Below are 27,434 nucleotides of genomic sequence, written 5' to 3' on the forward strand. Positions count from 1 at the left end.
GTCCCAGAATCCTTCATGAAAAGGAATTATCTGCCTGCATTTGGCTTTCAGATTCAGGTTGTAGTCTTATGCATGCTTAAGATTGTGCTGAATATGTGCTAGAAAAAGTTTCACCTTGGATATTTTAGGCCTTCAGTCTTCTACTAATTGCAGTGACTTGATCTGCCTTATTAGTCATCTTCTGTCAACATTGCTCTGATTCATAGTAAAGGGCATTGCATAGTAATTGTGGACTCCATTTCTTTGGTACAGATGAAAAAATAAATGCTTCTAGCAATGGCAGGGACCAGCTATTTCTGGGTGAGCTAAATGATAAATTGGTTCATCAAGTTGTCACTCACCTCTTGGGGAAAAAGGTAGTGTCTGGTTTGCTGCTGACATATAGTGAGGATAAGATAAATGGTGTTAGGAATAAACTTGGATCAAGTGATTATGACTTAGTCTGGTTTGATTTAATTAGCAGGCCAGTTGGATTTAGAATTGCAGCCAAGCTATTTGATTTCTAAACGACATATTTTGACATACTCTGGAGACACATTAGTGAGGTGATTTGCATCATAGGGCTTATATCCTTGAAGAAAAGAGCTGGAATTATGCATTAAATTTACACCAAGTAAGATGGTGAACTCTTTTGGAGGAAAAATCTAAAGATGCAACCAGAAGAACAAAATTGGAGGATAACAGAGTGAATAATTACTTATACAGTGGTACCTTGGTTTACAAACTTAATCCGTTCCGGAAGTCCGTTCTTAAACCGAAACCGTTCTTAAACCGAGGTGCGCTTTCCCTAATGAGGCCTCCCACTACCAGTGCCCTTCCACCGTTCGGATTCCATTCTTAGACCGAGGTAAAGTTCGCAAACTGGGACACTACTTCTGGTTTTGTGGAGTTTGTAAACAAAATAGTTCATAAACAGGGCTGTTCTTAAACCAAGGTACTACTGTACAGAACAAGGAATGCCTTTTATTGTCAAAGACTTACCAACCAATTTCTGTTCTAATAATTTGAGAGAGAACTCAATTAATGGGATACATTATTGTCAGAATGTTATTAATAACTGCCATTCAAGAAGGAACATAGTATACACAAATCTTCCCTTTTAGAATGTTTCTTGAGATGCTTGTATTATAACAGAGGAAGATGTAGTTGCTTTCTATCCTACATTGCAGCACCTATTCAGATACCAGACAAATGAGACTTTTTTCTAAGGTGACTCACCTACCCAGTTCAGGTGTAACATTCTCAACTCAACAAACTCTAGTTTCTCCTTCTAGCAGGGATAAATTCACAGGCTACCACCTCCTTATGCACCATCTGCAAGAAAACCTCATGGTTTGTTAAACCACAGTTTCCCTATAAAGTCTACACTAGGAAACTGATATAAGCATTCCCTACAGTCCAAAGTCTGCCAAGTACTACATATGAACCATGATCAATCCTAGTTGGTACAGTGTGCTTAAATCACAGTTTTCAGGTTTGAACATTGCAGGGAAACTGTAGTTTCACCATTTCCAGAGGGGTATGCATGTTAGTCTGTTGCAGCAAAAACCAAAGAGAATTTTGTGCTATTCCATGCACCTGATGAAGTGGTTACAAAAAGTTATGCCATAATAAATTTGAGGTAGCATAACTGATTAAAGTTTGTCCTTGTTAATCAGCAGGCTGTGGGCATGAGGAGAGCCCATCCCTCTACTCAGGAGAATGTATGTTATTTAAAGAAATTGAAAGGTAGCAGCACCAGTTTAGGGTGACTTAGCAGGAGTCTATAATCCTTATCTGGTGTTCATTATCCATGTGAGTTACCCAAAGGAGAGAAGCTACCCTTACCTGTGCTCAAGGCAAGGAGAAAGTAAGTGTCCTTGAAGCCACACATGAGTTCAAGGGGCCTAATTCCCAGCCTAAGAGTGATTTATATTGGACTTTCATCCAACCTTCACCGCAATACTATGATTAGGTTGAGAGATACTTAATGCATTTCCTTTGTGAACAATCAGGGTTTAGAACCTGAGTCCCCCTAAATCCAAACTACCTATCACTGTTCCTCTGTCCTGTTACATTTACTGTACATGTGAAACAAAAGAATTTAAATATATCACATAGCTAAATTCATTTCAATATTCATTTCTGACTTGAACCTTTTTCCCTTGCTTAAAAAACTACCATTCCCTTGAAGATGATATTCGCTAATGCCAGCTGTGCCTATTGGCAACATTCATGATTTGACATTGCTCCATAGTCAATATATGCTAGTTTTCAGTGTTGCACTAAATATAGGAATTCCAGCTTGTTGAAAGACACAGCCTTGGTTGTTTTTTTTTATAATCTAATTGCCAGTAACTCCTTTGAGATTTCTCTTGAAAGAATGGGTGCTCCTCAGATTACTTCAGTCAAAGAATGTTGTATGTTACATGTTGACTTGAAGCAGGCTGGAATTATTTACAGTTAATCAGAAAGGGTGCACTGGAAAAGGTTTACCTTATTATGTAAAAATGAGCACTGTGCCACTTTGCCCTTGATTAAGCATTGCTAATATTGATCTTGGTTTGAGAAAAAGCATTTCTTTGGTGGATGTTTGTAGAAATCAGCACCCTTATAGACTATTGCTTCTCCATCTCTCTGAATGTAGCCATCCAGGTACATTTGGCTCCAAGATACTGTGTATTTTACTGTTCTTTATATTATAGAACTTCATCTTTCCCCCAAGCAATTTCTGTTACAGTTTTATCATGCATTCAATTTTCTACAAGTAATAAATGCTAAAATGTAGAATTACACTAAATCCTTCAACTCTGAAGTTCATTTAGCGTAGTCTTTATACTTATTTTATTAATATGATTGGATATATGACTTCTGTTGTCTCCAAATTAATAATGCCAATAATTGAAAGCACTTTTTAGAACTTGATAAACATACTTAAACTATTTCAAATTACTTGCTTTTAAATTCTTGCATAGATTAATTGGTTATACTGTTCATTCAAAGCTGTTTTTGCAGTCAGTGGGAATAAAATATATCAACTGTTGATTGACTTGAGATGAATTTATTGTGTGTAATAATGCTGTTTTATACACCCTGATTATGAGAAGCAGTCTTACATACTTAACATACAGTCATACCTTGGGATGAATACGCTTCGGGTTAGGCATTTTCGGGTTGCACTTCACGGCGACCCAGAAGTAACGGAACACATTACTTCCGGGTTTCGCCGCGCGCGCATGCGCAGACCGTCAAAATGACGTCACGCGCATGCGCAGAAACTAGAAAACGTGACACGCGGACACGGGTTACGTTCGCATCCCAAGGTACCACTGTACTTATAAAAATCACACAACCTTACATTCTTTTCCTGTTGCTGACAAAACGTTTTGTGCAGCTAAACTTGTGATCATGCATTTTGTTTTGTCCCCCCCCCCCCTTTACAGGAAAGAACTTGAGATCTTCAAAGGTAATTCAAATCCTCCCCCACCCCTTAGGACAACTTTTACAAAATCAAATGTAACAAAAGATATCTATTTCACTTTTGTTTCTGTATTGCACTAACTTCTGGCAGACCAGTTCTGCAGATCAGCTTTAGTTACCATAATGCAAACAAGCGTCTTACTCTGTCTTCCTGGCTATATATGTTTCTTGTTGAAGTAAATAAGTAATGCTCTGTTGTGCCGATATGCTGGTAGTAAAGTTAATAAACAGTGAGCCTGCAGTTTGAACTCCTTGACTGAGTGAAAAGGGGAGGCTGGAAAGGGATACAGTGGTGCCTCGCAAGACGAAAAGAATCCGTTCTGTGATTCTCTTTATCTAGCGGTTTTTTCGTCTTGCGAAGCAAGCCCATTGACGGATTAGCGCTATTAGCGCTATTAGCGGCTTTTAGCGGCTTATTTGCTGATCGGATCAGCTGATAAGCGGCTTAGCGGCTTAGAAAAAGGGGGGAAGGGAAAAAAACCAGCAGGAACTCGCAAGACATTGTCGTCTTGCGAAGCAAGCCCATAGGAAATTTGTTTTGCGAAGCACCTCCAAAACGGAAAACTCTTTCGTCTAGCGAGTTTTCCGTCTTGCGAGGCATTCGTCTTGCGGGGCACCACTGTATAGGAGGTGTGTACAGACTTTTCATCCTCCCAACTGGCCTGAGGTGTTGAATGCTGTTAAGCATATGTTGCATGTGGGCATTGTGCCTATGGTGGATGACTACTAATCCATAGTGTGGCAGTGTGTTTCCTGCTGTTGTGGGCAGTTATGATGCACAGCTTGTTGAGACAAAATGTGTGAGGCACAAAATATTAACCTGCCATTTTAAAAATTGTTAGCAATTGCTAAATGTGTGATTTTGCTTAGCTAAGTGAGTGATTTTATTATTGCATAACACAGTCAATTAACTTCAACAGATAACAAGTGGCACGTTATATAAAATGCCACATTGTTTTAGCTTGGTATTGAAAATGTCTTGTTTGTTATGACAGCTTTAAACTCAGGCTCCATTAGTAGATGGCCAAAGAGTAGGTAAATGTAATTCTGTGCTATTATTAATTCTTGCATTATAGAGTGAACAATATAAACTATGTTTTTAAAAAAATCTTCTAGCTTTGAGTTTTGAAAGTCAGTGGCATATATCATAGCTGTCTTCTGTTGCATAGAATTTAGTGTGTTTATATATTCAGCCTGCCCTCTGATCTAGTGCTGCAGCTAAATGTCAGGTCTGTCCATTGGGGGCTGACCTGACATATATTATTGAGAACTGGATGGACAGGCTGGATAGAATTGATCCAGCTCAGCTCCTTCTACCTGGGTACCCAATTCAGCCTCAAAACAGATTGGAGGATTAGCCAGGGTGTGTGTCACAGGAATCCACAGTGAGTCTTATCTGTCTTGTGAGGAGACACATCCATTCTGCTAAGGGTTATGTGGGTCTGTACCTCACGTTGAACTATAGAGAGATAATAGGGATACTGTTGCAGTACCATCTATCCTGTTGCCTAGAATTCATTCCTGACCAAGGTAGTCTTGGAGTTAGTGCTGGAGGATCCCAGGACTGAGTATTGAAATTCATTTTGTTAGTTTGAGTCCAGTTCTTTAATTTGTTAAGCTCGCATTGAATCCTGATTCTGTTTCTGAGGCATTAGCTACTCCTCAGGAATCCAATATGGGTACGCCTTTCAGATATCCTCATATCTTAGGAACCTGTCTGTACCAACCTATCAGTGTTTATTTACCAAAGCCAGACTAAATGTATTTCTATCGGAAGTGCTAAATGGTAGACTGAGAAGCATTCCTTATCAGAATAGGCTTTATGTTCTCAGGACGTCGATTGTATGAAGCATATCTTACTGCATTGTGGGCAGTACAAGCAAGCAAGGGACCAACTGATTAAACCCCTACTTGCAAATCTGCCAGGAAAATCGGAAGCCTCCCATATTAAATATCTTTTGGATGACAGGTCTAATGATATTATACTGGCTGTGGCAAAGTTTCTTTCAGAAGTTATAAGAAACAACGATTATCATGCTTAAGACCAAACAAAAGGACCACCTCGGTTTTTCTATCTTGTATGGCTGGCTATCTTAACTGTATTTTGTTCTGAAATTACTCTATGGGTCTTTGGACTGCAATAAAGATTCTTTCAACAAGCCCTCACAGTTTGGTGCCATCTGCAGATTTCCTCTATTCATTTGAGTCATTGATAAAAATATTGTAACAACCACCGGGCACAGGTCAGAACCCTGCAGCACCTCACTTGTCCCCTCCCCCCCCCCCCACTCAGTCAAGGAGTTTGCGAATGATCTTTGGAACCTGAACGTCCAGTGTGTGTTCCACAGCTTCTGGTTGGCTGCAGGAGCTTCCTGCAGCCAATTGGAAGCTGTGCCTTGGTTTCCGTATGTTCTGGAAGTCGAATGAACTTCCGGAATGGATTCCATTTGGCTTCCGAGGTACAACTGCTCAGTGCCTTGCATGTCTTCTGGGATGTCCTGGTTGCTGTCTGAATGTACCAGTCCCTGACGAGAATGGCGTCACTGGCATATGTTAAAACTCAATATAGAAATTGGAGGAACTGGTTGCTTTTGATATTCCAAGGATTAATTTATATTTAATTTATATTTACGACACTATTGATTTTTGTCTTTTATGTTATTTTATGGATTATAACTTGCTCTTAGATCATTTGATATAGAAAGGGTTAGCAATTAAAGTTAATATTAATAAAGTTGTACAACTGTGTGTATTTGGGCAGCTCTGTTGTAAACTACAATGATGATGAATAGTAAATATATATTTCTGACTTCCTAGTTTCATATAATAGTTAATTTAATTTCTCCCATGAAGCAATTATTGTAATTATTGAAAAACTAATTTTGACTGCCATAAAATGTCAGTGATTTCCAAATGTATGTATTCAAGTGGACACTTCCATTTCTGCTGTAAGGCATACTTGATTATTTCTTTGTTCTAAATTGCAATATGAGTTTCAGCTACAGATATTTTTAGTAGAATAGGCAGTGCCAGCTGAAATCTGCCTCCCCCCTTCAGAGCTTTGAAATAATTTTGAAAAAAATTGTAATAAAGTTTTCAATACTTTCTAACAGTTTCATGTGGAGATGAGAACTGGTCTTGAAATATGTCTTAAATAGTGATGTGATTGTCTATGAGGGAGTAGATGTATCTGAGAAGTCCTAACCATTTTCTATGGATACTTGGATCTGATTACAGGTTTTATTTGCAACATGGCTGCCACTCATCTCCCCCCCCCCCCCCCCGCTTCACTGAAAGTACGATACTGGCAAGGAAAGTACAAGATGCTATATTTGTTTGAGTTACTGATACTTTACAGGGTAAACATCACTAGACTAGTTTGAGGTTGTTAACCATGCTGTGGGGGCGGACCATCCAAATTGGTCCCACCTTCCTGCAGAGGGGAAGGGGCGCGGAGAAGTCCAGTTGCACCAGGAAGTGATCTGACCATGGCACTTCTTTTGTTTCACTTTTACTTAATATCAGATCACCAACATCCATAGAGGTGAACACCAGGTCTAAGGCATGTCTGTGGCTATGAGTTGGGCCAAACTTATTCAGGGACAGCCCCATGGAGGCCATGCTTTCCACGAAGTCCCGAGTGGCCCCTTGTAAGGTCGTGTCGGCATGGATGTTAAAATCCCCTCGGACAACCAAGCTAGGTGTCACCAGGGGAACATCTGCCATGACCTGAAGCAGCTCGAGCAGGGAATCCTTGGTGCAGCGGGGAGGTCAGTACACCAAAGGAATCCTGTACTGCCCCTATTGCCCAACTTCCAGAACATGCACTCAGAAAACTGGGTCTTCCCAATAGGACGCTTGATGCAAACTAATGACTTCCTAAAAAATCACTGCAACCGCCCCTCCCCGCCCAGATGACCTGGGTTGCTGTGCGCAAGAGAAATCTGGTGGACAAGCAGCGGCAAGGACAGGCCCATCTGCTTCATCCAACCAAGTCTCTGTCACACATGCTAGGTCAAATCCTCCATCCACAATCAGGTCGTGGGTGGCAGTGGTCTTATTCATCATTGACCTGGCATTGCACAGCAACACTTTCAGGTCATGTGGGTTTCCCTTGCTGATTCCAGTATCCTTCTGGTCAGGACCAGACCCGGAGGTAGGGATAGTCCTCAGACAACAACTAAACCTGCCTCCTCGGTCATAACATGGTCTGGTCTTAGCATAGCTCCTCCTGCCCATTTCTAGTGATATGATCCTCCATTTCTAGTGATATGAGCCTTCATCTGTACTTCTAGTGTTTTTTTCTAGGTTGGTGGTGGGAGGTAGGGATATCTTGGATAATTTTAATGATAATTTTAATGTTAACCTCTTTCTGAACTTTGCAAGGTATATACTGTATGACAGGGATTCAGCAAGTGAGACATATCAGTAGAAGCTTGAACAAGAAATTTGTGTCTTGCACAATGGAGCTTCCCCCTTGCCCTCTATGCCCCTTGAAATTGTTTTGGGGTGGGGAGTTGGGAGAACTCCTAGAACGGTGCGCGCGCGGGGGGGGGGGAGTGCTATTCCATATGGCAAGTAGAAATGCATGCCCTGACAGAACGATTGGCATAGCATGATGTTGAATTATTCCGTATGTCTTTACTGAGATACGCAGTGTATTCCTTACTGTTGCCTGTTGAGCAGATAATGACGAGTGAGGGTATGCAGGTGATGTTTCTGTTAATGAAACTAGCTTCAAATTGCAGCCTTAAAATAGTGCAAAAAGAGGGAACATAATGCTCCTGTGTAAACGTATGATGCTCCCACAATTAGAATGTTGCATGTATGATACTGGGTAGCTCAGAATGTAGAACTGGATAAGGTATAAAAAGAGCAGTTAAAATCTGGGAGGGAACACTTTGCACCCCCCTTTTTCTCCCACTGTGCACAAACAGGTTTAACTATGCTTGCATTTAAATCATGTTTTTTGTTTTTTGCTTGAGAAAGCATTTCTAAATTGTGAAAACTCACATTGTTGAGATTATTAGGCACAGGAATGTTAATGAGTATTTGGCTTAACAGAGCAAATCATAAGAAGCTGTGATTGAATAATTTATGTGATGTGTGTATCGCACATTAACACAGTGTTTTCAAGTTCAGACTCTCTGTGTGTATATGCACGTGTGTGCGCACACCACACACATGCGAAAGGGGGAAAATGCATTTCTAGCAAGACTAGTACATAATCTGTTCTGAAGGGTTATTAAACACAACCATAATTGGTAATTTTGGGAGGGGAGAGCCAAATAAACTGTTCCTATTTAAACTGAAATCTGTTCATCAGTGACTCAATTGAATAATGTATTGCATTTTGTTAGACAATCAAGTATTAGCTGTTAGTGTATTCCTTATGACCACTTACCACCCCTTTTTCAAACGGCATGTGGTAGCTCCCAGATATAGGCATGCATTCTGGAATACCACATCTCCTGACAGCTTATGTTCAGTTTATGGAGCAACAGTGGAAGAATTTGTCCTTGTTTGTTTCAGTTTTATGTGAATGACCAATTGATGTGGTCTGTCCTGTGTAGTTCTCGAGTGGGGGAATGGATGTGTAGTATCATTCTTTTACGACGGGAAAGATGTACATCACTAGAGCTGCTTAGTAATTGGAGGTTTCACTTGATCTGCACTGTGCTTCTGTTTACTTGCCTGTTTCTCTCTGCCATGTCTTCTCCAGGAACCAGTGAGAATAATCGGAAGAATTCTTGTAGGTGAAAGTTTATTAATGGTTTTCATCTTTAAAGCTCTCATTGTATTAAAATTCCAGTTAAAGCAATTTGTAAGCTATTTTTTGATCTTTTGTTTTGCTTAACTTGTACTGTGTATTCTGATGGTGGAATAGCTAGAGATCTTATTTATGTAGCTGAGAAGAGTAAATGAAAAAAATATTCCTGCATATTTATAGCAGGCATTGTTATTCCTTTGCCTTGATTATAAAATGAAATTTTGCAGGCATGTATCTAAGCTGATGATGATCTAGGTCTGTAATTATGTAAGAGTTCATAGAAATGTACATTGCCAGGAACTGGATAAAATTTGCCTAGTACACACTTCTTTCTTTAAAAAAGAAATCATTAAAATTAAATATGATATTAGAGAACAGTAGTCAGGAATCCATTTCTGTTGAATCATTTCTGTAATGTTGACTGCTGGCATCCTTTAGTACAAGCATGTTTTAACATGAAGCAGGTGGTTTCATATTTGGTAGATTGGAGAAAAAGAGTGGTATAAGAGTGGTATACCAATCCAGAACCTTTTTTTCTGCTAGTAATGTTTAAATGAGAGGTTGGTTTCTGATGTGTTCCTTTTTGCTTTTAAAGCTATCATTGCAAAGCCATGTTTTTAAAAGAGCATTTCCCCACATATGTGAAGAATGAAACAATCAAAATCACTTTTAATTTTTTTAAAATTTTGACTAAAATGTCACATAAAAGATGCAATTTTGATTTTTTAATGTTTCAAATACATAGTCTATGCATGATTAAACTATTTGCTTGCTATAAGATATTTGCTTGGTATAAATTATTCCTAGTGTAGAATATGTTTTCATGCAGTTGGGCAATGTTTTCAGATTAGTGTTATCAAAAAAATGTTAGTACTTTACTCTATTTCCACTATTAAAAATAAATAAAAGATGTATTAATTCAAAAATGGCAGAAATTATTATCCAAAGTGAGAATTCCATGTTACAGTTCTTGCTTTTTTAAAAAAGGGATAAACTCACATTTCTGCGAGTTGGCACTCAGAATTTTGTGTGTTATTCTTTACAGTCTTCACTCTTCTTGCGGTGTCTTTTCGTTGCTTTGTTTTGTCCTGTGTTACATGTTAGTGTGTGTGTGTGTGTTTTAGTTAAGCCAACACTGAAGTTTCTCTGAAGTCTAAAAGAGCCTTTTCCAATACCTAGTTCCCAGATGTTGTTAGATTACTGCCCCCATCACACTACCATGGGGAAACTGTTCCAGTGACAATGGCCACATGCTTCCCCTGTCTAGGGTTTGTTTTAAAGGCCCAGGGTAGAGCTTCACATAGTCATTCTGTTGTGAGCTGGCCTCCCCTGCACCTGTACAGACATTGACAGTTAATGCATGAGAGGAGCACAACCCCAGTTGCATCCCCATCAGCTCTAGGCACAGCATGCAATGACCCTGCTTCTGCCAGACTGTAGGCATACCTACAGGCCAGGGGTTCAAATCCCTTTGTTTCGTACACCTACTATTGTATGAGCACAACATACAGTCTCAATGGAAGAATGAAAGCCCGCACAGTATGTTACCCTCATAGCTATATGGGCAGAGAGTACATGCAGCCCTACTGGGACAAAGGTTCAATATCATCTGGTGACACAAAGACTCTTGCCCCACAGCCCAGGAGTCAGCACATGCAGCAAAAGGCATTGACAGCATCAACCTCCAGAGGCTCACTGTATACAATACTGGACTGGGAAGCAGGATGTGGCAGTTTCAGGTCCACCAGAAAAAAGGGCAAATGTAGCCCCCCCTTTTTTTTTGTATGGCTGGTTAAAGTCATGTCAGGCAAAAGAGAATGTGATTTCAGGACTTGAAGTCATGCTGCAAACACCATGGAGCAGTGCCTGAAACCATATACTATAACAGCTGACAACAATCAAGCACATAATGAGCCATTTGTCTTCTCTTCTGCCAACTTCAACACCTGCATAGATGCCAGGAATCCAGAAGGAATCCTAGCTGGGTGAAACAGCTCACATTTTACATGCAAGGGACCCAAGTTTCAATCTGAGTATTACTCCATACCAGGCACACCAGAAGAGTGCTGCATGGTACCAATAACTCAGCCTGTGTATGGGCCAACAGTCCTTTTCGTTTGCTTCACTCCTGGCAACCTATGTGATCAATCCATTACATACCCTGCTATTTTGCCTGATAGGTTGGTTCTGCTGGATAGGCAGAGGCAGAGGGCTCACTGCCTGCTTTTATTTTCATTCCCTGCTGTACATCCCAAGAGGCATTCTAACCTCATGGTAAAGGATCCTTGACTGAACAGGGGTGAAGGGCCACTCCTAAACCCTTCAAGCTCTCAGCCTCTGTGATTTCCATCCTGAGGCCAGCTGAAGCCAGATCATGCTAGAGTGTGGGAAAGCAATCCTTATCTATCAATCTCTGGGAATAAGGAAACAACACATATGGCAGTTATAGCACTGATTGATCAGCATCTGGGGTGGGGTAGAACTCAGTAAATCCTGCAAGGAAAAGGCAAACATTTGGGATTGGCAAGATGCCACTCCAGCAGGGTGATTGTCCTGTGCTTTGCACCAGCCATACCTGCTTCATGTATCTTCACTTGTTGCAAAACTGTCTGCCATGGAGCTTACAGTGGTAGCTGCGGAACAGTCAGCCTGAGGAGACCAAGAGTAATGAGTAGTAGGCAGCAGCTGGATTATAGCTGAATCTGGATGCAGAATAGGTAGAAAGGCAGAAAGAGACAAGGGAGAGTGGTACAACCCAAGTGCTCATGTGTTCCTCCTGCAGTGACTGTGAGTACACACCCCTTTTTCATCCTTGGGGGTTGCAGTGGAAGTCCGAGTGTGATCTTGCAATGCATTAGGGATAATGGGGTTCAATAGCAGTAGTTGAATTTGAGTGCTTGGTCTTTGCTAACAGCTTACCTGCAGTGTTGGGATGAGTGCTTCACCTTAATGTGGAAAGTATTACTTTCTGCTGAAAGTACATTTTACTGTTAACAGCAATGCGGTTCAGGAAAGACACAGTGTTCATGTATGACTGATGTAGGGATGGGAGACAAGGGAAGCATTTGGAACAATTCTGCATTGTGTCATGGTTACCCCTGATCTCTTGCTTACCTGTGTGGGGTGCTCCATCCTGGCACCCTCATTGTTGGAGTGAGGTTTGCTGTTGGATATTTGTATCTGGATTCTAAAGATAATATACCTGTTAGGGTTCTAGGCAGAGAAGCAATACACTGTTTTCTATGAGTAATTTGGAGACAGTGACCTTTGCTAGAATTAGTCCTTGCAAGCTCTAAGTGTGTATGGCGTGGGACCAGAGAAATGTAGCAGCATGTAGCATGCCCTGTTACCTTGTGTTGTGGTCTCCCTGCGTGTGGTTAATATATTGGTGGTGATATGCTGTGGTTTGGCATTGAGTTACACCATATGTTATGAGACGCAGGTGGACTTGTGGATCGTGAGGTCAGCAGTTTTAATCTGTGTGATAGGGTGAGCTCTCATTCCTTTTTCCTAGCTCCTGCCAACCTAGCATACCCGCATGAGTAGATAATAATAATAATTTAATAATAATAATTTATTATTTGTACCCCGCCCATCTGGCTGGGTTTCCCCAGCCACTCTGGGCGGCTTCCAACAAATATTAAAAATACATTAAAATGTCACACATTAAAAACTTCCCTGAACAGGGAACTTCCCTGATAAAGAGATACTGCTACAACAGGAAGGTAAATGATGCTTCCATGTGCTCTGTCTTCTGTTGCAGTGTCCTGTGTGCCAGAAGCAGTTTAGTCAACCCAGAAAGCTGTCTGCGGACAAATGGTGGCTCCCTTGGCTTGAAAGCAGAAATGAGACCACACCCCATAGTCGATTTTGACTGGACTTAACCATCTGGGGTCCTTTACCGTTATACCATATGTTACACTCTGTTGTGGCAACATGGGTAGGGTGGTTATCAATAGAGAGGCAGCAATTTTTAACAACATGCCCCCATGGAAGTCAATGAGAGAAATTTCTTGGCACTTGGTCTGGGGCTGATATGAAGTTCCACTTCTTGATAAGCATTCCCTGTAACTTGAAGACGTATATATGATACAGCATGTGTTCTGCTTTAGATATTATACTGGCGGAAGATGCCAGATAAATGGGTGAATCTGTCATGGCATACCTGGTATTCTACCAATATAGCAAGTCTTCTGCTGAATCTTATAGATCCTCAACTGGCAAATTTTCAGCATAAAATTGTGCCATCATGTATGGCTAAATAATGAAACAAAATACATTTGTTGTTGTCCGTTGCTCCATTGGGAAAGCACCTAGTGATGGTGGTGATGGTGGCGAATAAAACAATGATAATCTGAAAGAGATTGGCAGCACAGATATCACAGTGAAGGTTTCGTTCCAGCACATATTTGTACTGAAAATCAGTCTTCATACATTTAGATGTTCTTATAAAAAGCTGACATTACTTGAGCTAGCCAGACAATATTCTACCACTCGAGTTGTTTATGCTGATCTTCATGAGTGATCATCATCCATACTCTCATGCAACAATATAGATGATAGTGTGGGTTTAAACAATAAATTGAGCAGTCAAGTTTGAGTGTTCAGAGTGCTTGGTAACAATATAAATGAACTTAAGAGGCTTTTACAACTAACTTTGAGTTCTTAGTTTGGTTTTGAAGTGCTTAGTGGATAGTTGACTGAAGGTAGGAAGAAACTAAGAGTGAACACATTTGGGGAGGGTTCAGGGGGGCATGTGGAGTGGGGAGGAAAGTCCTGTTGCTCTAGCAGGACTTATTTGCTGGCTTCTGCTAGGGCAACAACTTGGTTGAATCTGGCCCAGAAAGCAGCCTCAGTAGGTCAAAATCCAAATTAGATCCTAGTAACATGGAAGGGCCATGTTGATATCAATAAGCAAGATACAAAAGATGTTACTTTAAAATGAAAGTTGATACAGAGAGTCAAGCTCTCTTAGACCTCTGCCCACAAATGGTTTATAGAACAGCTTGTTTCCATATGCTTAGAGGCTGCAGAGCTGGATGATTAGAGAATAGATGGTCATACATCAGAGAGATAAATAAAGCTGAGTATTCTGAGTGCTTGGGATGTGTTCGCATTAGAACTTTGATTTTAGTCTAGACTTGGAAATGCTTATGTAGAATCCATTATAAATGGAAGCTGAAAGCTTAATATAAAACTTGCTGGAAGATTTAGCATGAAGGATTGTTTCCTACAGTGCATCTGAAATAGTGAACAGATGCAAATAGCTTTGAAGTAGAAGTGAGTGATTCGTAACCTGATAAAGAAATAATAATAATAATAATAATTTATACCCTGCCCATCTGGCTGGGTTTCTCCAGCGACTCTGGGTGGCTCCCAACAGAATATGTAAAAAAGCAACAAAACATCAAACGTTAAAAACTTCCCTAAACAGGGCTGCAAGGAAGTATTGTATGGATCCTGAATAAAAGTAAAACATGAGTCAGACTAGAGTTGGTATTAGATAATGAATGAAAAGGTGTATGTAAATATATTGTCAAGAGCTAGTCTGACCTAGACACTGAAGGCATTTTGTCCAAGGAATTTTGTCCTCATGGAATGCCTTGAAGAATCTGTTAAGCAGTCTAGCTCATCAGGTCATGCAGACACCTTTCTTTGAGTTTGGACAATTCCTTACACCACACCATGGATCGAGCTTCTCCCTCTTCCCCTGTAGCCCCCAGGAGCTAAGACAGAGGCAGACCTGGTGTGAGAGTGGCTGGGGAAGCCCAGCCAGATGGGCGGGGTATAAATAATAAATTATTATTATTAAATTATTATGAGACAGATAATGGATGAGAAATGCTTGCCTGACTTTAAGGAAAGCAGAGGTCTACTGAGCAGGAGGGGCCTACTCAATAGGAGGCTTCCCCAAGTGCATCTGGTAAGTAGGAAGGGGGTGAGTTGGCTGTTCAACAGCTCACAATAGAGGTCTCTGGACAGCTTTCCTTCCGGTTCAGTCTATCTCGCTCCTGTTTATCTTGTCTTGACTCCTGATTGACTATAGCTCTGGGATTGCCATTTTAATAGGCCACTGTGCCATAATGTTTTGTACATGCATGTGCTCATGTGTAATCTTCCTACCAGTAGAAAACAAGCACAGTAGGGAGTATGTTGGACTAAATGTTTTTCCCTGGTGGTGTTGGGTGGTGTGTTTTTGGTTTTAGATGGGTTGCCACATTACTTTATTAGCAGGGATGGGAAATCTTTTCGGCTCAGCAGGTCAGATTCTTCACTTTCCCCACCCCTGCAAACAAACCTTTTGGACAACTCACTTGTGAGTCATTTGACATCATTATGATTTTTAGATGATTGATAGGTGCATTGCCTTACCTGCCTTTCAAAGTCCCCTTTTCAGTGTTTCCAAAGTGGCTGACAGCCAGCTTGGTTGCTGGATGCTCATTTTTGTATTTGATATCAGAAGGAAGCCCTAGTTTCCCTATCTGGGAATAGTACCTTGCCCAGCCCTATACTTGAGATCTCTGTGGTCTTTCCCTCTACCAGCCTCAACCTAAGGTTGAAAGAGATGCACTGACAGGTTAGGTTTCAAATGAATACATTCCATATAAGAGTAATGCATTAAATGCAAAATAAATAATTATGAAGACTGCTCAGACTAAGGAGTTATTTGGGTTTGCTTTTATCTTCTGGACTCAAATAGAAAATACCTTGCTCTCTGCAACTAGAACATTAGCTTAAGCCTACTTATTATTTTACAAGAGAAGTTACATAAAATAATGTAATTTTATCAAGATAACTGGGTGATTGGGATGTATCAAGTGGTGGTCTTCCTTAGAGCAGACCTATTCAACATTGCAATTTTCAGTTTTTCTATCTGTTGCAAGCATTGCAGCTTGCCAGATAGAATGACCTCACCTCTCCTCTCCCTGCACACTGTTCTGGGGATTCTCCTGACCTACTCAGGCAGCTTTGGGAGGAGGAGGGTGAGAATAGGGGAAAACCCATTGTGCAAGTTGAAATCCTTGTGTAGGGCTTCTAACAGGACTGTTTAGGTGAATCCCACCCATTGAAATTAATGAGACTAACTTGGGTTTATTAATTTTGGTAGGTCTACACTGAGTCAAACTTCGTTTGATATAAGCCTATCACGCTATCTTACTGCTTTTCAGAAAGACTGAAGGCACTAGTTCTGTAAAAAAGAAAAACACTCAACTATCTGAAAATTTAAGAACTGTTGGCATTTAGCTAAGAAGAGCAAAAACTTCCAGGTCAATGCTTCCCAAACAAGGGAACTCACAATGTTTGAAATTGCTGTCTCTTTTTTTGGACATGAAATGGTCCTTCAAAAGGAAATACTTGCTTAAAGTAAGGGCTATTTGTTTCAGAACTCTTAAGACAGAGTCTATTTGCTATAATGTAAATCCTACAGTACCTTGTGACTTCCTTTTGATTTGAAATGTGACATGACAGTTGAAGTATCAAATATAGTCCTGTCAAAGCTAGTTTCTGTATCAAGATGATTCCCTACAGAGAGCTTTCATATAGCCTTAAGGGTGAGCTATTGAAGGCAGAATCAAATAGCTTAACTAATGCATTGACAAAACTAACCTGTAAATATTTGACTAGACTGCAAAGATGAAACAAGGGTAGGTATTGCTTACAAGTTCATTGTGCAGCAGATATTCTCAGCTTTCAGAATTTCCACACCCACTTATCTCCCAACTTGGTTTTTGAGAGGTCTCATGGCTCCAGAGGGGAAACTGATAGCACCACCATCATAACCATCAACTGCCAGTTGCTTTCACAACAAAGTACACTCATTAGCAGACACTTAATATGTCCTGACCTCATTCCTCCCTTCTGTCCCCCCAGCATGGCTTTACGGCAGGTCCCACAGTTCCTAGTGTGTTTCCCCCTCCCACTCACAATAGTTTCAGAACTACCATGGTTTCCTCAGTGGTTTTCAAGTTTATCATTGTTAACAAAGATGTCTCCCTTCAAGGTAATTTCGGTAATTACTTTTTTTCTTAATAGTCTGCTTCCAGATGTTGAAACCTGGCCTGTGCCTTCTAGAAACACATTACTGTAACTCCAGACAGGTGTGATATATGCAGAGCCATTCTTGAAGTTAAACAGACTACCTTGCTCAGAGCGGTAATCTTTGACTAGTGAAATCCAGCATAATAAGGACATATTTTATTCACTAGTTCAACTTCATTTCAGTAACTGATCTAAGTAGTCAGTTCAGTTGCCTTCTCTTCTTCACCATGCATAAGCACATAGATGGAGGGGTGATAGCCTTCTGTGTGATTTTATTAAATTTTGTCTGTGTTCTGTATGGTTTGCCACCTGGCCTGAAGCCGCCTTGTTAGGGTAACAAAGTATCTAACAAAAATGCAAAACAGAGGATTGAGAATTCTAGCCCATTAGCCTTAGAACAAGTATAACTATTTAAGTTGTGAATACTGCTCAATTTTGTATAGTAAGGCAACTGTGTGCTTTGGAATCATTTGAGATACACACTGCCAAAGTCGTCATAATTCCTTTTGTGTAATGCTTGATAAAATTGAAGTTAATATTAATTTCAATTTGGGCATCCAATTTTGTCAATAATAATAATAAATAATAAATATTTAATTTATTACTTATACCCCACTCATCAGGCTGGGCATCCCCAGCCACTCTGGGGAGCTTCCAAAAGGATATTAAAAACAATAAAAGGTCAAACATTAAAAACTTCCCTAAACAGGGCTGTCTTCAGATGTCTTCTAAAAGTCAGATAGTTGCTTATTTCATTGACATCTGAGTGGAATGGACTTCACTTAGGGAATGGGACTTCCCCTTCCTCACCTTTGCACTTCCTGTATACTCCCACAATCTGCTATAGAAGGCTGGTGGTCTTTGTAGCTTGAGCAAAGTATGCTCTTTTGACAATTTTCATGTGACTTTGAAAATCTCCAATTACTATAAATGTATTGATATATTTTTAGTTCATTACATTGAACAGGTTTGTTGTGCATCCTCTTTGTTTTTATGTTATCAGTGAAGGATATATCACATATATGAAAATCTCAACATTCATAGTACTTTATTTTTTAAAAGCTCTGTAGGTCAATGACAATAATCAAATCTCTAGAAGAAATCCAAAGCTACCCTTTTAAATCCGTCTAGTATCAAATTAGTTCTCCTGAGTCCCAACTCCCATGTAAAGGCTGGGAGACCAGATGTAGCTCTGTGTGCTCTGTAGGTCACCTCATTTGAGCTGTGATGGAAGAAATGAGTTCTACTCTTGAGAATAATTGCTAGAATTGTTTTTCTGGAGAAATTAATTATAAATACAAATGTAGCTGTGTACACCTTACTATTACGGTATGTTATTCTAAAAAACTGAAATGCTTGTTTTACAATAAGTGAATTGGATGCAGATAACCAGGTGAGGTTTAACTGAAATAGGAAAGTAAGTTTCTCAAATAGAATCTTTAGTATGTTGACAGATCATCACCTATACATCTTTTATGTTTCTTTAGTTCTGGTTTCTCTGGAAAGCTTTTTGTTAACTCAAATTATATTTCTGTTAATAATAGCTTGCTTTAATTCTTCTCTAAAGTGTGTCATTTAAAAAAGTGTATTCTGTCCCATTACTGATAGTAAAACCTAGTGTTGTTCTTCAGAAATGGGTTCTTATTTCTCTCATTTGCCTGATGAGGGTGACAGTAGGAATGTACAAATTGTTAAGAACAGGAGGTTGTGTTGGTAATGCACCTTGACCCAGAGGGCCATGGTTAAATTTAATTTTATTTCATGGAGTTGACATCACTTGTATTGTAAATGAGTATTCTGTGATGAGTGCTATGGAATCATTAGCCATAAATGTGAAAACTTAACATCAGACTCTTAAAATTAGTGAAACATAATGAATTTGTGAAAATGAGTAAATTTGATCTTCCAAATGATTACTTGAGTTTTGTGAACACATACTCTAATTTCTTTCTGCAACATGACTAGTAATTACCGTATTTTTCTCTCTAAAACACTCACAGTTTTTCTCCTAAAAAGTAAGGGGAAATGTCTGTCCGTGTTATTGAGCGAATGTGTGGTCCCTGGAGCCGACTGGCCCGAGTACAGGGGCAAAAATCAGGCAAAAATCAGATCGCGGAGGAGGGAAGGCTAAAGATGGAAGTTGCTGCTTTTCTGCATTCTGCCTCAGGGTCTTACTGCCCACTGTTTTTGGTTGCTGTGTATGCTCAAACGCAACAAAGAGCAGGGAAATCCCCTGCCCTCCTGGCAAGCAGAGGGGAAAGGAAAGGATCGCATCCTTCCTTCTAATTCCTTCCTAGTCACACTGCGCGCAGGCTCCAGCCCACCTGGCTCAGGTTCCATCGGCTAGGAGCGCAGCCGACAGCCACCACCTCCTCCTCTCCGTGCTCTGCTGCTGCTGCGTCCAGCATCGCAGGCAGCTGGAAAATGCAGGTGGGAGAGAGAGAGGGGGGGGGCTGGCTTGGGTGGGTGGGGGGAAACTTTTGCCTTCCTTTCCTCCCTCCCGTTAAACCCCTCTCCTGCATTGTTAGCCAGCTGCTTCTCCACATGAAGGAGAAACATGCAGGTGGGAGAGAGAGAGAGGGCTGGCTTGGGTGGGTGGGGGGAAACTTTTGCCTTCCTTTCCTCCCTCCCGTTAAATCCCTCTCCTGCATTGTTAGCCAGCTGCTTCTCCGCACACCCGTCTCGTGCTCCTTGTCCCTTCTGTGTTTTTCCTTCCCTCCCCACTTAAAACGTGGTTACAAAGCACAGATCCACATGGATCCTCATGATCTTTGCATTGGGTCACCTCAAATTCACCATCAGATCACATTACATGTCCATGGCTACAGCCTGCACCAAAAAAATCACACACCCACTGTTGCCTGGGGCTGCAATGGTGCAAAAACGTGGTTACAAAGCATGGATCCTCAGGATCTTTGCATTGGGTCACCCCAAAATCACCATCAGATCACATAGCATGTCCATGGCTACAGCCTGCACCAAAAAAATCACGCACCCACTGTTGCCTGGGGCTGCAATGGTGCAAAAACATGGTTACAAAGCATGGATCCACATGGATCCTCAGGATCTTTGCATTGGGTCACCCCAAATTCACCATCAGATCACATAGCATGTCCATGGCTACAGCCTGCACCAAAAAAATCATGCACCCACTGTTGCCTGGGGCCACAGTGGTGCAAAAACGTGGTTACAAGCCACAGATCCACATGGATTCTCAGGATTTTTGCATTGGGCTACCCCAAACTCACCGTCAAATCACATGTCTGTGGCCACAGCATGAAGCACAAAATGATACATCCACTGTTTCATTCAGAATTTTTTTTATTGTTTTCCTCCTCTAAAAACTATGTGCGTGTTATGGTCAGGTGCGTGTTATCGAGCGAAAAATACGGGTATTTTTAATAGAACCAAAGAGCCTCAAAAATTAATCTGCAACTAACACAATGTGAGTGACTTTTTTATAGGATGGTGATGATGATTCAATTTATTGTCTCCTTTTCATCAGCAGGTCCCAGAGCAGGTTACAGCAATTTAAAATTCAATAATAAAAACAGTTAAAACAAATTGCAGTCACATGAATAGGGTGGGTCATGAGAAAACATATCTCAGATGTCAAAAGCTAGGGTAGAGGGGTGCCTCTTCTGCATAGCCACTTGCATGGATGTGTTCATTGCCTTAAGTTAAACGACTACAACGTAAGAATACTAAAAGGTATTCTTTGTTGTCTGTCATGACTGCGACTGAAGGGGATGTCAGAGGAATGATCAACAGCAACATCCAAAATATTTCCATTGAGCTTGCTCCCTAATAAGAATGCTTGGGGTTGTAGCCCAGTTCACTAGAGGTATCTATATGCTGAAGGGAATTTATGTATTAAGGTATTTTAACAGAAGGGAAAAAGAAGGGGAATGAGAAGCATGTGGAAGGCGGCTAAAATCTTACTAACACTCACATTTAACAGACACTGCTTAGGAGACAGGTTTGTTTCACAGTAACACTTCTCACAGTAAGATAGCTTATCAATGCGGACTTGGAAAGTGTAGGTTGACATTTTTAGTTGACTTTAATGACTATTCTTTACAGATTTTACAGACAGATCATCTTTTCAAATGGACTGTGGAGAAAACCCCATCTTAACAAGATTGTGCAAGGCTTGTTTGTATTGATTAGGAAAGGACTTGCAGTTCTTTGACAGAATGGAGTGCTGCTGAATAGTAGCAAGATGAATGTGTTTGTTATGAGTCAGTAGGTAAAGCTTTGAAATCTCATGGCTGGCTGATTCTTTTGCAAGTTGATGCCTTTTACAGGAGAGTGCCTAAGATGTAGCCTATCTTCTGCTTTATCTCTGTTTTCCATGCAGTCAGAGAGAAACTTACACCTGAACTCTTAATCTACTATATTTTTGTTTTTGTTGCCATTTGTGTGGTCAATTATCAATTGCAGCCCAAAGTGCTTGTAGTCTACAAACTCTTGAAATGATAAATAACAATGAATCATCAATGAAGGAAAATACCAAAGCTCATGATATCAGTATTTACAAAGTCCATTTAATCTAGATGATTCTGAGAAAAGTGAGGGCATAGAGTGCTCTAGACATAGGTCAGCAAGAAATGTGGAAAGGGTTTATCACTGCTAAGAAGCAGCTGTGATTGTGGCTTCTTTATGCTATGACATATGGTACACTGTATACCCTAAGGCAAAATAGGTGTACAGATGCAGCTTAGAATTTGTGTGTGTGTTCTTGCCTCAGCTAATGCTATCTAATTCAAATGCTATCTAGTTCAAAAATATCATTCCAGAAAGTAATATGTTGGCAAATAGATAACTTATGTACTTTTTGTTGTTGAATAACTGATGTAGTTTAAAGTTTAAAGGTAAAGGGACCCCTGACCATTCAGTCCAGTCGCGGAGGACTCTGGGGTTGCGACGCTCATCTCAGTTTAATGGCCGCGACAGTTTAAGGCTAGTGAAACATTATTGCAGTGGCTTTAATGACAACTCTGCCAAGAGTCTTTTTGCTTCTTTTTAGAAAAATATATTCAAGAACTTGGGATTTTGTATATTTTCATTGGTGGTGGTAGCAGTAGCACCACTAGAGGGAGTGATGGAAAGACATGTACAAAATCATTTTGAAAGCTCTGGGGAGGTTGTAATGCATCACAGTAATTGAATTTGTACCTCAACAGTAGGAGCTGGGAGAGACTTAGGGAGAAAATGCAGTTGTTAAGAACTGTTGAAACATTTTAATAAATAGATGACAGGAAACAGAAAACCATAGCAGTTACTGTGCAGTTGACTGGGAGCAAACTGGCCCAAGACAGAGGCCGTTGTCAGTTGATGATTTTCCAGGTAGTCAAATCCACTGAGGTAGTAGCATTAGATCCTGTCATCTTTAGGGTTGCAAGTGTACCATTCTGCTTGTTCCAGAGTCTTTGCTTAATGTATGAACATATGAATTTAAAGATTTAAAGTCACAGAATATGCAACAGCGTGGAAATATAGGGTGGTTAGACCTTTAAACCATGCCCCTCTAAGTGAGTTCCAAAATGTCCCCTTAAAATGTTGCTTTCCAAAGTTTCTCTCTGCCCCTAGCATAGAAGAATACCATGTCTGGGAAGATAATAATGGTTTACTTACAAGCTCTCCAAAGGTCTGATTCATGTGCTTTTCAATCCAGCATTCAGAAAAGTTCCACAGGCAATAAAACAAATTATTGGTTATAGGAACTTAGGAGCGGATTGTGAGAGCCATGCGGATGAGCTTGAGCAACTAGCTCAAACCTCTTCACATGCTGAACCTCCCAGGTAGATTGGAGAAGAACAATAATAATAGGCTTGATTACCTGTTTTCTCCTAAGTGAATTGACTTAGCTAAGCTTGACAGGACAGTTTACTGGTATTAAACCCTTTATGCATTAATTAGACTTAAGCATGTTCGTTATATAGGGCTGGTTATCCCACACGAACCAGTATGATAAAGACATTTAACACCATACAATGTTTCTTCAAAACATTTATGAAGAAGCCCCCCCCCCAAATTTCAAGAGCTCAACAACAGTTTGATTCCAATCCTATTAACCAGTGGCCAAGTTCAGTTCATATCCATTCCTGTGCAGAATTACAACCAACTGGAAAAAAAATCAAGTGGGAGATGTCCTGTGAGTAATTCTGACTGAAGTTGTTCCCTTGTGTTCTGCCCACTCCCTCTAACTGACACCATAACACCTGTCAGAGTGTTTTGATTTACCACAGAGCCTTTAGTTGTATTCTTTTTTAAAAAATATATATTCAATTTCAGTTCAATAAAATAGAAGATATATTTCAATGTGGGGGAAGGAAGTCTCAAATTCTAGGAACTGCAGGTTTTCCTAGTATTACATAATACCTTTTGTCATTTGGATGAACAATACAAAATATCCGTGAGGTCATTGGGAGCAGAGAGCAGCTGCTGAAACATAAATTTGTAGACCAGCTGCGACTTTAAAGTTATGTGATATTTTTTGCCCCCATCCTGCAAAAACAAAGACAGAATTCATGGAAATGTCTCAGATTTTAAATATAGCACTGGATTATTAACCTACCAGTATATCTAAAGTACATATGAACTTTGATACTTTAAAGTTAAATGTATTGAATTTAATATCTTTCCCTAGATGCTTTTTTGATCTCTGCACTTTCTACATTTTTTTAGTATCTTTAGTTCTTGACTGCTTTGTTTCCGCTTGACTATAGTAATATTTCCGGTAGTGCATTTGGAATGATGGGCTTCCTCCAGCTGCTTTTACAAAGCAAAGTAAAGTATCTAGATGTGCTCACTGGTGGTGTTGAGTCTGGTGGTCTGCAGCAACATAAAACATTTTGATGCTATTAGTATAGGTAAGTAAATAGGTGTGTAGGGAACTACCTAAAAGTAGTACATTTACTGCAAGAACTTCTTTGCAATTGCATTTTTTGTTGTTTCATATCTTGAACAGTAATGTTACAGAGGGTAAGTTTCACAGATGTGTTGTGTGTCGTGACTGCTTTCAGGTGGAAATAGTGCTTGCTATTTTGTTACTGTTAATTTCCAGGGAAAAGCTGTGTTGTGTTGAAAAGCAATTTTGAGTTTGAACTTTGTGTTTTGTGTGTTGTGTTCAAGAAATAGGATGGCTATAAATATTAGTGTTTTTGGAGGGGTATGGTTCAGTGCTATCATGTTGTAATTATTTTGGATGATTCCCTCTTCAGACTCTATAATTCTACTCCAAACAATGTTTGGAGTTTGAAGCAGGTAAATTTCATCTGCCTCCTGACTTAAACTGATGTAGCCCATTGGTGCGACATAGAAGTTCAATTACTAAGGTTTACACTCTGTGTGCAAGGAATTTTCCTATATACTAAGTTGGAGGACATGGGCAATAGCCAGGATTTTTTTTAGGGGGATGGCCAGACTTCATTAGGGGAACAGAACTGACATTATTGGTCAATTAGTTAAGTATTTCTATTGAGTTACTTGATCTGAGGGTGCAGCTGCTCCCCTGCCCCCCTTGGCTAAGCCCATGTTGGAGGACCTTCCATTGTCCCCAGATAAGCTTAATAAAGGTTATAGTGACATGTTGAGAGAACTCACACAGGGAAGTTGTGTTTAGATGAAATTGCTTGCTTGGAGAATGGGAATGAGCAACTATTTTCATGTCGGAGAGGGTCAAATTTGTTAAGGAGGAACGCTTTCTTTAAATATACATGGAAGAGGAAATTGAGTGTGATTGCCTGCTGAGTAAGATTTCAAGATTGTAGCCTGGCAGCACTGACCTTAGGGACATTTATTGTACCTGATTGCTGGTTGACAGAAGACTGTTTGCTTCAAAAGAGACAACTGCCTAACATACTGTCTAGGCAGTGCTGGAACAGAGTATCAGTTAGTCTTGTTCTTATTATCTTTCTAATGATTGATGGCTTTCTCCATGAAAAGGCATGAGAATGAAACCACGGAGAGAACTTTATATTAAGAGGTGGCATACAGATGTCATAAACAAATGAAGTGAGCTTGAAGTTGAATGCTCTTTCATAATGTTTTACAGTTGGCACTATACTGCCAGATATTAACAAGTCTTGGATAATTGTTTGTTCATACCTGCACCAATATTTTGACAGCATACTTGCATTTATTACTTGTACAGCTTCAGCTAAATAATCAACTTGTCTTTGCCTTCCACCACCAAACAAGCAAGCACTTCATTGTGCTTTGGGCAAAAGGCCTTAATGACATTCTTACACATTAGTCTTTTTAAATGTGTATAGCTGCCCTGTGCTGTTTCAAGTTGCTGTACCACCAATACCTGCTCACTTAATCAAGATATTTTTGCTTCATTGCAACTTGCCACAGAACAGAACAGTTCAGTTTTGTATGAAAATGATTCCCTGAATCAGCAGGAGTTCAGCCCAACTGCTAATGTGCATTTCTAGAGTCGAACAAACAGCCCAGTCATGGGGCTTTGTGGAAAGAGTATGATTTAAATATGTGTGCTGCATAGTTTATTTTTCTGTGCTTAAAATGATTGAACAGTCAAGTTTGGATGGGCAGTGCAGATCGTTATGCATCAAAGAAACCTGCTAGGTGTTAAAACATTTCCCAAGGTTGTAACTGTGGTTGTGAGATGGCAGCTGTTTCATATGATGCTCAATATGTTCAAGTTGTCTCTTCTTAGTATACAACAAGTTTGTCATAACACACAGCTTGCTCAGCCTACTCACTATTGAGCTTGTAGTATGAGCCCATTTCTCAGTCACCTGAATTATTGAATTAGGCAACTACATAAGTGAGAGTAATTGTGTGGAGTTTTGTTTTCTCTATTTGCTTGTTTAAAAGTGTTTATAAAGTGCTTATTTTTTTGAAAACCTAAGTGGTGTACAATATAAAATATACAATATTGTTAAAAGAAAAATACAACAGAAAACTAATAAAACAGTAGTATAAAAGCATATTAAAGACACCACAATACCTTCAGGAATTCAGACACACAAAACATCCCATTCTTACTGGTCAGGGAAAGCTTAATCAATGAGGAATCAAGTTCCTGGCTGGTTCTTAATGCACACACTTGCATGGATCTTTTCTGCCTGATCAGTACCCTGCTATTGCAAACACATTCCTATTTATAGTAGGATCAAACCACGGGCCAGTGACAAATCCACTCTCTGTGCATAAAGGAAATTCTATAGAAGAAAGATCATGGTGCACTTAAAAAATCAGAACTGTTTCACCTCTGTACAGATGGAAAAATAAGATTAACTACTGAAAAGCAATAATGCATCTGCTACAGCGTGTCCTATTTTATTTTAAATATTCAGAGAATCAGGGGAAATAGGGTTAGGATGATCCTTTTGCTTGGATGCTAATTCTTGTATGGTTGCTTTCTAGCATCATGCTTTCTTGGTCTTCTCTTCTGTCAGACAACTAATGGCGGCAATTGTCCTGGTTCTTAATTTTGTCTGTTTAACTGATACGGTTGCACTCACCATTAAGAACAGGCTCAGTTAGATATCATTGGCAGAGAGATACAAACAGATATAAATATCTAATAATATACAAGAGAGTGTTAAGTTGTAATGAAATTAAAAATAGATGTGAGCTTTCATCGGCCGTGCTAAGAGAGCATATCCTTTTGGCTCTTCTTGCAGCTATGCAGTTCCTATCCAAGTTGGTCATTACATAAGAACTCTGTTGTGTTAAGAACTGGTGCTAGGTTTGCTGCTTCCTGCCTCATCTTTCCCCCTTTTTTGTGTTCTGTCTGTTAGATTATATGCCTGAGTACAGGGACCTTTTTGATTTTTATTGTTCTGTAAGTAGCTCTGGGAACATTTTTGGCTGAAGAGCAGGGTAAAAATGCATTTGGTAAAATATATTACAATATTTTAAGTACTTTAAATGTAGAGTTCTTATATCAGATGATTTTCTCAATCATTTGAAAAAAAGACACAGTATGGGAAACAGTGGTACTATGAAAAAACCATTTAGAGTGATATTCCATTCCCTCCCCTCCCACAATTTACTCTGAAGAGTCTTCCAAGTCTTTGGAGCAGACTTTGCTGCATGGTGGGGTAGCTGCAGAGGGGAGGATAGGAAGTTCTGTTACACCAGTGGTGGCCACAGTTGGAATTCACCCAGAGGCTGCAGTCCTTTGCAC

The 27,434-nt window shown here is 40.0% G+C and overlaps 1 protein-coding gene across 3 annotated transcripts in view; it reads left to right on the top strand.

The window, feature by feature from the left end:
- The window catches only part of DTNBP1 (dystrobrevin binding protein 1), a 47,118-nt gene that overhangs the window by 13,787 nt on the left and 5,897 nt on the right, over nt 1-27,434 (top strand). For all 3 annotated transcript variants that reach the window (XM_081206562.1, XM_081206563.1, XM_081206564.1), the window contains exon 7: nt 3,423-3,445. In XM_081206562.1, coding sequence (XP_081062688.1) covers nt 3,423-3,445 — 23 coding nt within the window. The remainder of the gene's footprint in view (nt 1-3,422; nt 3,446-27,434) is intronic.

This window comes from Podarcis bocagei (assembly GCF_964188305.1).
Source record: "Podarcis bocagei genome assembly, chromosome: 8".
NCBI lineage: Eukaryota > Metazoa > Chordata > Lepidosauria > Squamata > Lacertidae > Podarcis > Podarcis bocagei.